The sequence below is a fragment of the Amblyomma mixtum genome, chromosome 10 (genome assembly GCF_055824585.1).
Source record: "Amblyomma mixtum isolate Tamu chromosome 10, ASM5582458v1, whole genome shotgun sequence".
Taxonomy (NCBI): Eukaryota; Metazoa; Arthropoda; class Arachnida; order Ixodida; family Ixodidae; genus Amblyomma; species Amblyomma mixtum.
In genome coordinates this window covers 121,241,534-121,254,226 of record NC_143021.1, presented here as the reverse complement: position 1 = coordinate 121,254,226, position 12,693 = coordinate 121,241,534, and the positions used below count along the sequence as shown (strand labels likewise).

The 12,693-nt window shown below is 46.3% G+C and overlaps 1 protein-coding gene across 3 annotated transcripts in view; it reads right to left on the bottom strand.

Moving 5' to 3' along the window:
* The window catches only part of LOC149326806 (uncharacterized), a 106,631-nt gene that overhangs the window by 41,805 nt on the left and 52,133 nt on the right, over positions 1-12,693 (bottom strand). For all 3 annotated transcript variants that reach the window (XM_089565057.1, XM_089565058.1, XM_089565060.1), the window contains exon 10: positions 14-74. In XM_089565057.1, coding sequence (XP_089421183.1) covers positions 14-74 — 61 coding nt within the window. The remainder of the gene's footprint in view (positions 1-13; positions 75-12,693) is intronic.

The following is a 12,693-nucleotide window of genomic DNA, read 5'->3' as shown; positions in this document are numbered from 1 at the left end:
AAATCACACGTACGTCTTCTCCGGCGACGCTTCCTTCTTCCACTTCTGTCACAACAGGAATTCCAGCTGAAAACCTGTATTAAAAAAAAAACAATAAAGCATTGAGGCATCTATGAAACTCAGTACCACGTGCACCCCAATTATCTTTTGCTCCACACCACAAGGGGCAGAGGTGGTTAATTTACTTTTCTCGGTTTGTCCCTGATATCACCGAATCCCAGCAGTGCTTTGCTATGTTAGAACGGCTACTTGGGCTAGTTGGCATAGATTCACTGCTGCGAGGCAGGGCGTCTCTGCGCGCTGCCTCGTAGGAATGAATGCTTTACTTGTTGTTTAGCCTTTAAGCCTTGTGTATAAACCACTAACAATAGCAAGGACGCGCGAATAGCTGGCGGACAGTTTTTTCTTATTACAGCGACATCTGGCAACATCCGTGCTCTGCGAAGTTGGTTTTGGGTTGGGTAACTACGCCACGGTATTTTTTCAGCACGCGTAACGGCACGGCTGTAGGCCATGGCAATGCGCTCCCCTGATTGGTTTCAACAGAAGGACTACACGAGCGACGTCACTGTGACGTCATACACACTTCCTGAAGCGTTATGCAGAATGGTGTGCCAAGTACTTATGCATCTTATTTAACAAATCACTAAATGAAGGATCATTACCGGATGACTGCAGAACGGCAAGAATCAAGCCAATTCACAAAACTGGAGACAAAGCATCTATTCAGAATTACCGTCCGATATCGTTAACATCTACAGCATGCAAGGTTTTGGAACACATCATTCATAAACATATAGCAGATTTTCTTGAACAAAACAATTTTCTAACTAATGCACAGCCTGGCTTCAGACGAGGATTTTCCACTGCCACTCAGCTAGTACAAACTATACCTGATTTTGCGCAGGCAATAAATGAAGGAAAGCAGACTGACGCTATATTTATGGACTTTAAAAAAGCATTTGATAAAGTTTCGCATAACAAGCTTCTTCACAAATTAGGTAATGTACTAAAAAATGACAAATTACTCGCATGGATTACAGCCTACTTAAGAAACCGTCGTCAGTTTGTAGTAGTAAATAATTCCCCTTCCCCTCCAGTTCCTGTTGATTCCGGCGTTCCCCAAGAATCTGTTCTTGGGCCACTCCTCTTCTTGATTTTTATTAATGACATTGTCGATAACATCTCAGTTTCTGTTAGATTGTATGCTGACGATTGTGTGTTATATGAAAAGATTAGTACTACTGAGGACCAAGTACGGTTAAATAACGATTTCACTAAGATAATAACATGGTGTGACCAATGGCAAATGTGCGTTAATTATGATAAAACAGTGTTCATGCGTATAACCCAGAAAAAGAAGCCTCTTTTGTTTAACTATACTGCTAAAAACAAAGTTCTCTCTCAAGTGAATACTTACAAATACCTAGGTCTGCGGATCTGCAATAACCTCTCCTGGACAGAGCACGTTGACAACGTTACAGCTAATGCCCTACGCAAACTATTTTTCCTCCGACGTGCTCTGAAGCTCGGCCCCCCCAGTGTACGTTCACTTTCGTATAACACTATTATTCGCCCTATGTTAGAATATGCCGTCATAATCTGGGATCCTTTCACTAAATCTAACATTGCTAAATTAGACAGAGTCCGAAAGAAAGCAGCACGGTTTATTTACAATTCATATAACCGCACATCTGTCACTGCACTTCTTAATCAAAGTGGTTTGCTTCCAGTCTCTCACAGAAATCGCATCTGTCGTCTAAAATTTTTATTTCAGTTAATCAAAGGTCAGTACAATATTGACACATCCAATATTATATCGTTCTCCTCAGGGTACAACACAAGACAACGCCATGATTTTACACTAACACCATTAAACGCACGAATTAACACCTTTAAGTACTCCTTTTTCCCCAGAACGATTACAGACTGGAATAATCTAACTAATGATGCAGTAGCCCAAACTTCACTAAAAAGGTTTGAAAGCCACCTTTAACTTTTTTATAATGTCCTACCGCTACATTTCCTTGTTTCGTTTGTACTTTTTGAAATTGTGTTCTTGATCTTAAATTGTTGATCAATTGTTCTTGTATTGTTTGCTTGTTCCTGAGGTCGTTTTTGTTGTTTCCAGAATTTATGTATTGTGTGCCCACTCTGCGAAGGTCTTGTAAAAGATCGCAGTATCAATAAATAAATTAACTTCAGCAGAAGAAGAGAAGAATAAGAGTGAACAAATAACAGTCCACCGCCGCTAACAGCTCTCACTGGACATCGCGTTAAAGAACTGTAAGCGTCCTGTAATTTTTCTTTACGCAGTGCTCGAGGGGAATCGCGCTGTGAGGCGTGCAATTCAAAGAATAATATAGTTCTGATGTCTATTCATCTGAACGAAGCCATACACCATTCTATACAGCGCTCGATTCGTCCTGATGCCTGCCTTGAACAGGACGCCACACCAGATATGTCTGTCTGCACCTAACCTAGTCATTACAGGCAGCAGTTTTCAGCGCTTTGCTCTATTTGTAGAAAACTGGACCTTTTGATGTAAGCCATTAACACGGTCGATTACCATAATTATTGCAGACCATTACTATTATTCAGTTTTGCCAACTGCGTTCTCGTCATCGACACGCTACTGAATCTTTTCATGTCTCAACTGGAGCGCCGTTCAGTTCTGTTAATGTTTTCGAGTCATCACCCTAGGTTAGATCACGTCTGCCCCATACGAAATCCCGATTCCATCAGCCTCAGATTACCACGGCAGCAGCAACCACGCAGTACCCGAAGATTTTCTCATCGGGTATTTCACATCAAGTGATTGGCCAGGTTTTCTTTCTCGTGGAAACTGCTCTGTTAACTAATCATGCCATTGGTTGCCTACCCTCCGCATTCCATGCACCACCGAAGCCAGGATATGAGTTTCACGCGCAATGCAAGTTTCTTCTTTTTTATAGACCACGGCTCCAGCTATCACTCTTGTTAATTTAGCCCGTTGCACCACCACCAATTTAGTTTTAAGCTATTTAGTCATTTTGTAACTTTGGGCCCAATAATTGAGTACTTGAAGTACACAACACACGTAATATTCCTTTTAAAGATCTGGCCATGCTCAGGTTCATAAACTGAAAGTCCCTCCCAAGTGCAGTAGATCCATATCTTGCATTTCTAGTAATTTCTCTTTCGTGATCTTTATTCGTGGCAGCTACTTCGATCTAGTTAAATGTTTCTGCTCATTGGCACGAGCACCTGTATGCCTGTTAACGGTTACCTCAATCGACGTATGATGAGCATTATTTTATGTACTCAGATATAAACGAGTGTGTTTTCATAAGAAATGATGAAAGGAAGCAAGGAATAAACTTTATTAGAGAAACAATAGATATAAATTTCCTTCTACCACCTTCTCCTCAAGTTCACGACGACGCGTCTATTCCAAAACAAATGCCCGATCTTGACTGGTCCTGCCCTTGTTCATTACTACGGACGGACACGACTTTTGTTCCACACTATTTTGCTTTACGTGAATTTAGTGGACATGACTGAACCTTGATTTTTGGACGCTGCCTTCTTTAAACTGTCCATCGGGTAAAGCGTGTACTTCGGAACGTGGTTGAAAGCACGGGAGCGGCCGTTGACTGTGAACTATTTGATTATATCACGTGGCATCGAATATCCCGCTTGGAATGTCGCCTGCGTGTTGTCGACGAGTGTACAGTCGGGAAAAAAATTGTATGCACCGCGGGACCAAACTGAAATATGCACGCACCACGGATAACGGTCATGAAAGAAAAATTACCAGGAATATAAGAATTGGTTCTACCGCATTTTAGAGGGACCTTTAGCTCATGAACCAAAACTTGGTCATTGGCGAAGAGACTCTCTTTTAGGTTCGATTTGGCCCGTAACTCACGCCGCCTAAAACATGGCGCTGCAATGCAAGTAACGGACACTGAGGACATATTAACTTGGCCTATATGGGTAGAATGTCGCGTTCTAATGACCAACGTCCCCGCTTTCCCTCAGAAAAGAGCCTTGACAAGAGAGATCAGGTAAAAGAAAATAAAATACAGGGGTCACCACACCACGATTATTGCCACACATTTTTTTTTTCATATTACATGGAAAACTACTACTCTACGAATCCCTCACAGGGGCATCTGCAGCGTGCAGATGTTGGTGAGTTGCGACACCACGGGGTATCCCGAGCATCCGCAGGGACATCCCCGCAGGGGGATGATGGTGAGCAGTGCGTCACCACGGACCCGAGCACCCGCGCTTAGCCGTGCGTGGCATCGCCGTCTCTGGGGGAAAGGGGATGCTGGTGGTTGCGCCGATGCCGAGTGTTTGGACCTTTAAGGCCCCTCGGCATAGGCAACACACCACTTTGGCCCCAGCTTCCTGCCGACGACACCTTAGGCCTGACCCGACCGGGGGAAATCGGCAGTCGCCTTTTCCTGTCCTCCCCTCCGTCTTTGACTTTGATATCTTCTTTCTCACAACTCTCATGCCTCCTATTCAATTCTTAGAGTTTCCTTTCTTCCTGACGGCGAGGGTTCACCTTGTGTGACCAACTACCCTGAGTTGTGTCATATTTGGTTATAGCAATGGAGTACAGCTGGCGTGGGCATGACTTGTTTTCAAGTTCTTGTCCCGTCCCCTTGTTGGGCTCCGTGGTGGGCGGCTGGCACCACGGCCGAACAACATACCTATTTCATGGCTCCTCCCTCTTAACAAAATGATCGCCCTCAAAAACGAGAGCGGACCGAAGTGACTGCCCAGTACTTTGAGAAATCGAAAGAAATCTTCCAACAGTTTCAAGTTCTTCACAGTGAAGCAACAGATAACACCGCCCGACCAATATCCCCATTCAGAGTTGGTCATGGGTTACAAGCTAAAAAAGGCCTAGTGGTAACCTGCTACTAGAATTGGAAGACAATGACCAATATTCTAAGCTTTCCAACACAGTGTCTATTGGGGATATACCTGTATCAGTTACTGAACATAGATCTTTGAACACCGTCCCGGGTGTGATCTCAGAAACTGATTTCCTTCAACTCACAGGAGAAGAAATGCTCGAAGGTCTGAAGGACCAAAATGTCATCATTGTTCACCGCACCAAAATTAGGAAGGAAAACAAAGAATTAGCAGCAAAACATCTTGTCCTCCCGTTCAGCTCAAGCACACTCCCAGAAGTAATAGAAACTGGTTACCTCAACATAAATATCCGACACTACATCCGGAAGCCGCGACGGTGTTACAACTGCCAGCAATACGGTCAGGGTTCCGTGGTCGAAAAACATGTGCGAAATGCGCTTCACGAGAACACGGTTTTGAAAATTGTGAAGCAGCAACACTACGGTACGCAAACTGTGATGATGATCACGCCTCCTATCAAGGTCATGCCCCTCATGGGTGAACGAGAAAGAAATAATAACAATGAAGACAAAGCAAAATATAACTTTCAAGGAAGCACGGCTGCTCTTCCATTCAAAAAACACATTCAGCTTCACAGCAGGAACAAACTTCGCTGATGTGGTGCGCGGGGACGCCGCACCGCATCGCGTTCTGGCCAGTGCCCAGGCAAAGGCTCAGGCTGGGCCATCTGCGCCCCAGGCAGGGTCAGCCAGCCCCCAAAAAGGTCTCGTCGTCCCCTGAGTCGGCGGACTATCAGACTACGCGTTGTCGAAGGAGGTCTGAACTTTTAAGGCGGAAGCCTTTAATGCCTCATCGTTGTAAGCAGGAGCTGTCGACAGAAATGTCACGCTTTTCAGTTGGTCGAAATGGTCGTGACGTCCCAGTGCGCGAATTTCAAACGGGGCCAATTGTACTTTGGCTACTAACCATGCAACCACTCTCCACCTTTCCCTCATTAAAATTCCTTTCTCTCTCTCTAAAGCGATCGTATAGTGATGTTCCAAGTTTGACTGAGTTTAGTTAATTGCTTACTTAACCAAACAGTCTAATTAACCTTTCTAGTCAGAGCAGATAAATACATAAAACCGAGTAAGAAATTGGCCGAGCTTGGGAATCGAACCCCGGTCTCTGGAGTGCGAGTCGAGCACGCTACCACTCCGCCATGCCAGCTTTTTTTTTTTTTATTGCCTGTCTTTGGATCATGACATTGCACAACAAAAATACACATAACGCTATATACATACGACAATGTCGTGGTCAGCCAGCGCGAGACTGGCTTCGTCAGCTTAAAATTCCCGCAACATACACAACGGCTCTAGTCTTGAGAGCCACTCGGGAGGCTCCGCAGCTGCTTTTTGGATTGCAAGAAACCAGTCCATGCTTTCCCGAAAATAAATTCGGGCCGGTCGTGCGTCTTTGTCAGAATGGTAGCCTGCCATTCTGGAGCGCCATATACAGTGGAGGCCCAAGAGCATTATGAGATCAAAAGGTGCCCCATCCTCATTATCAGTGCTTAAATAGCGAATTCCGTGCGCGTCAAGTGGTAGCTCTTTCTTTATGGTCCTTTGTAACACGTCCCAAAAATAAACCCCTTCCCAGCAATGTAAAAAAAACATGGTCTATTGTTTCAGGCTGTTTACAAATTAAGCAGTTCGATCCCCACGGTAAAAAGAAATTCTTTCCCTCTAGAAACTTTTTAACTGGTAACGTCCCGGTGTGTAACTTAAAAAAGAAAGTCTTTACTCCTGGTGGCACCTGCATTTTCTTCACCCTTTTTAAAACATCCCCTCCAGGGCCTCCACTGTACAAGGCCCTGTACATGGGCTCTGGGAAAACAATATCACAAAGATCATTGTACAACTTTTTCCTTTTGCTTTTCCACAAATAATCGGTGGAAAAACGTGCCGAAAGAAACCGAACGCTTGCTACAATCTCTTTGTAGTAACCAAAAGTTCCACCAGAGAGCTCTTCTGTGGATACCACAAACTCCGGCAGCAATCGCCGCAGCTTCACTTGGCACATGGTGCGCAAGAACGGGTCTGTGACGTCGCGAAAAAACAAAAAACGGTTCACCAGCGGCCTTAAAAAGAGGTGCCCTAGCCCTAGCCCCCGTCTTTTACCCGCCGGAACAGGTTCGTTCTGCTACAACGTTCCCATTCGGACGCCCATATGAAAACTGTAAAAATCCTGTGTAGCTTCTGAACGTTCACACGCGAGCAATGCAAAACCTGCATCACATACCAGAGTTTGCTAATAAAAAAAAGATTGCAGACTGTAGCTCGGGCGAAAATTGAAAGGCTGGTGCCTTTCCATTTCCCAGCTCGGTCACGTGCGTCTTTAGTTTGCTCTTTCCAATAGTCCTCGCTATCGCGATAAGCATCCAGCGGAACGCCCAAATACTTGCCCGGGGTCGTCGCCCACGGTACGTTGGCGAAATGGTCCGGGTGGGATGGCCACCATCCATGCCAGAGCCCAAGGCACTTGGACCAGTTAACCCCGCTACCTGTGACTTCGCTGAACGCGCGTACACACCCGACAGCTTCACTTATGCTCCCCTGATCAACCGTAAATACTGCAACGTCATCTGCATAGGCCAGCAGCTTAACTTCAGCTGCTTGTAACCTAAAGCCATTAATACTATTGTTTTCTATGATTTTCATGCACAGCGTTTCGATGTAAATACAAAACAAGAGAGGGCTGAGGGGGCAGCCCTGACGCACCGAACGCTGCACGCTAATGGGGGCCCCCAAACTTTTGTTAACAATCAGTCTCGTCGTGCAGTTTCGATACGCCAGGGCTACACCCTTACGGATAACTGAACCGACGTTCACATGGTCTAAAACGGTAAACAAAATTTCATGAGAAACACAATCAAATGCCTTTTCAAGGTCAATCTGAAGCATCGCTACTCGCCCATTGATGTCGTCACAGCTTTCAAGCACACTGCGCGCTTTGTGAATGTTGGAAAAAATTGAGCGCCCTTTGATTCCACATGTCTGGTGGGGTCCAACAATATCCGGTATCACTGTCTGCAGTCTACGCGCCAATACCTTCATAAAAATTTTGTAGTCCACATTAGTGAGTGCTATGGGTCGATACGCTGTAACCAATTGTAATTTCTCTATATCATCCGTTTTAGGTATGAGCACTGTATGGGAGATCCCAAAAGACGGAGGCAATACGTTTATTTTATAGGCTTCATTGAAAATTGTACACAGCACTGGGGCAATTTCGTGCTTAAATTCTTTATAAAATGCCGCACTGAATCCATCTGGTCCTGGTGATTTTCCTAGGTTTAACTGATCTATCGCGTGCTCTACCTCGCTGTGAGTTATTGTTAGTTCCATTTTCTTTTTGCTTTCTTCGTCAAGCCGTGGCATTGCACCAAGAAACTGATGCGTAAAGACTACTGCGTCTACAGGAGTCGATGAAAAAAGCCTCTGGTAGTATTCATTAAAGGCTTCTTTGATGTGGTCAGTGTCTGCCGATAAGATACCCCCCCCCCCCCCCCCACCATTCTATTTTATCGATGTGATTTCTTTCAGCGCGCGCTTTTCTAGACCAAAGGCGCTATGCTGGAAGGCCCGAGTTTGCTGAAACTCGGAATCTTCCCGAGCTCTGGCGACGCCCTCAGACGAGTACACTAATGGTAGCAAGATGAAATCCCACCCTCGTCACGCCTCCAACATCATTGGGTTATCTGGATATATTCCGTGCTTTCGTCGCCACCTCTTGGGCTTCCTGGGCGGTCTACCAAGAACGGGTCACGTGAGCCAACCGCCGGTGCACTTTTCATTTGTGTGTCGCTCCACCAAGTGCATTGCGTGTGCAATTAGACAAACGAGGTTAGTTGAATTTTATAATGCACTTAGTACACTTTTATAAGCATTTTATAATGTGCAAGATTTGGATTTAAAGCGCCTTAGAGTGATTTATGCATTATTAATTTTTGCTTTGTACCGCGAGGGAACGCTACCAACGCTACGGTCCCGTCATCAGCTGACTGCCAACGGCGACGAGGTAGATAGCGTAAACGGCGCGGCGTAGGGCGTCAACAAACAGTCACTGCATTACTTAGACATGAAACCAAAGGTCGCCACTTTTCCTCGGGTTCTGAAGTTTTTAAGGTAAGATTCGTAATGACGGTCTTTGAGAAGGCGTTTATAGACACATGTCTCAAGTGAGCCCGCGAAAATTTGAAATAGACCGCGAAAATTTAAACGCGTTAGTTCGTGCTTAGAAGCAAAGCCACGCCTCCACCGTGGGAAATTTCTGTAGTAGTAGCACGGCAGGAAGCAGCTCCACACCACCTCCGGCGAAAAAGGCTAGGTCGGGACGGCATGCTTCCGTTCGCTAGAAATTACAGCTGCTTGACTTTCTTGAGCAGCATCCCCGTTTAGCAAGACCGAGCAGCGACTTATCGTCATCTTTTACGGGGTGCGAAAGAGAGCGGTTGTGGCGAGAAGTTGCAGAGCTCCTCAATGAATTGGAGCCCGCAGTAAAAGATGCAGCAGGTTGGCGACGATTTTGATCACAACTCGTCGCACAAACTAAGAAAGACGTGAGCGTCGTGTCGGCCGCTACCAGGTAAGTTAGACTGCTGTTGTTATTTGTAAACAAAAAACGACAGTTCCTTTGCCATTCTGCGTTATGTGCGCAATGAAATTCACTTCATTCGTAGTACTCCTTAACTGTGCCAGCATACAGTCGCGAGGCGGCGCTATCACTTTTATTTTTAGCAACTTTTGTTCACTTTAAACGCACTGGAGTAAACGGGTAGGTAGATAGGAAGGAATAGTAGCAGTGGTGGTCGTGTAGTAATTTTGCACGGGTAACTTTTCATCTGGGGATTGCTTTTGCATGACGTCCACTCATACGCGTTTTGTTCTCAATTTCAGTGAAACGGGTGGTGGAAAGCTGCCCAATATTGGGGGAAGGTTGCTTGCATTGGTTGACCTTGAATGTGTGGCGGGTTGCGGGCCTTCACTGTTCTTGAAGGACCCTACACTGGTGAGTGCAGAACAGTGTGTGCAGCAATTTTAATGTTAAGTGTTGTTGCCGAGTGCACAGTGGTTTTCTTTGCCAGGCATCTAGGCACTTTCATGAAGCAGCCAGTAAAGAGAAATCCAACTTTTGAATATCAGCGTAGACCAGTTCTGCCCGAATGAAATTAAAAGATAGTCAACATGCATCTTGAGAAGCTACTTTGTATCAAATGCTGGGAAACCTTGCTGCATATTCGAGGTTCTACTTGATGGCATTCAATAAGGCACCTTTAGCATGGTGTGTGTGCCCATCACGCACACGTGAGGTTTTCTGTATCTCCTCTTTGGGTTTGCCCATTTATTTGGCCTCTATCCTGTTCAACCGCATTATTTGGGCCAGGCATTGAACTAAATTCGATCAATCTACAAGGATGAGACTGACGCTAAGTCGTGATTACAACGTAATGAAAATGGCTTGACGAGGACGACGTGATGGTTATGATGTGACAGCACCAGTGTAAGGGCAGCAGTGCAATGCTTGAAAGCATGGTGAGGACAGCATGCAAATTAATGATTGGCTGTTGCCACTTGTCCTATCCATTTCTGTCATTGTTGTCTTTCCTGAAACAAGAACGCTTTCCATCACGCAGGCTTCAGCTGAAGTAGTGTCGCCACCTAATGGTTACATATGGGTAAGTTCACCATGCAGGCACAGTGCATAGAGAGCATAAACTCTTCCATTTTCACTCACCTACAAAATGACATATATAGGGATGAGAAAGCAATTAACGCATCGCTGCAGAGCTTGTACTCAACAGAAAAGTATGATCAAATAAGCGCTTTAATACACTTTAAACAGATTGCTACATTTGCTTTTCTTTATGCATCTTACGCACTTCTTTTCACAATGTTTTGCAGGAGCCACAGCCCTCGACCAGCCAGTCGAACACCCAAGCAGTCTCATTGCAGCACTCAATATCAGGCATGTCATGGGAGTGTTGTATGAAACTTGTGCGCAAGATTTGAGAGTCGGTCAATCACAACTCACTGCTCTCTGTTAATTGCCAGCTAGTAGACGCATTCACCTTGTTCTCTGTGATGCCGCCGCGCAGAAGAAAACGCTCCTTAACAAAGGCACGCTCGGCTGCAGTCATGGGGAAAGCGAGCCACCACTTATGCACAGCCGCGTCAATAAGTGCGTCGGAGACGTTTCCTAACACAGCCGCTCACAGTGGTTTGGTGGCGTCCAATAAAGCGGTCTGCGCCGACGCTCCCCTGGAAGCTCCCGGTCACGAAGAACCGGAGGGTGCAGAGGATTTGCTCTTCGACCGAAAGCGAATGAGGCCCGGTACGCACTCTCCGGAGGCGTGGGTCGTCGCCTAACTCTTTACACAAGCATCGTACCGATGTTTTGGAAAGGCGAAAATATCGCTGGAATTCGTCGTCGGCCATGGCAGTAAACGGGTCCAGTCGGCCGTACTGACATTTGCCGTCAGAGGCAGCGATGACCCAGGCTGCTGCTGCTGCCGCCATGACAGTCCCGAGATGAATTCGGGGCACTTCACCGTTCACGAGTTTAGCTCCGAGTTCACCTGTCAATCAAAACCATTGGTCACGCCCCCGGCGTGCCGTACATAAATTATAGGCGTACGCGCTATGGGTGGGCCACTCCCAACATCCCTGCCGGCTACACGTACGCTGCGCGGCTGTGCTGATTGCTGACAGACATCGACGGTGTTGACCATTGAAATATAACCGGCAAAACGGACGTCATCGCTGATTAATCTAAGCACCTCTGCGAAGGGTACGAAAAGTGGCGACAGCCGCCGATTTCTTCGCTCGCATAACAAGATTGCACGACACTATAGCCTGTTGCAACCACGTGAGACACAGCACAACGCTGACGGCGCGTCACACCTGCTTGCAAGTCGTCAAACACGGAGCACGATGACGAAACGGTGCTTGGCCGTCCTTTCATCGGTGATAAAGCTCAGCATCAATGTGTCAAACACATCCGGGATCGACAAACGGTCGCTGCTCTAGACCCAGTGCAATAAAGAGTGTAATTTCCAGCATGCAAGCACTGCGTACTTCACAACCGTAACACCTTTCTCTGTTATAAGTCCGATTCCATCATTACAAACAGGATCCCACATCTGCCCGAACGATATTACTGCGATGTCACTGCGGTATACAACGGCGATCGACGTTAGTGACAAAACCAGTCCGCAAAACCTTGAAGTGCGCGACGTAAACAAATACTACGCAGATACGCGCGCCACCACCTTCACAACTTTTAGTCAGCGTCTGATGACATAGAATGAGTTGTGTCGCTGGGTAGCACGCTCTTCGCATGCGCAGTGCCCTAAAGAGGCGTCACACACAACAGGCATACGTAATGAATAATTGAATACAGCCAAACAGCAATTCTTTTCTCACACCGCATTACATCCGCTCGCACGGCCAATTTCTACCGCTGAGACTCGCCAAGAGCGCACTAAAAGCTATGGTTGGCCATAGCGGGGTGCGGCAGCGGCCGTGGCAGCGGAGAACTCCACCTGAGGTCGCTGCAGAGAGCAGCAGTGACGCGGGGGTGCATTGCAGTTCAATTTTTTGCTTTTGTGTATTATGCAAGCCAAAAGATGCATGGCTGTTATATTTTGATATACGACACAATAAAAAATATTATCACAATGGCCGAAAAATAAGACAGATTCAGCGTGTAGTAGTTGCCTGGTCTTTCCAGTCGAAGGCAGCGCTACCGGCGGCGTGTCAGCGCAGGAGCTCTCTCTTT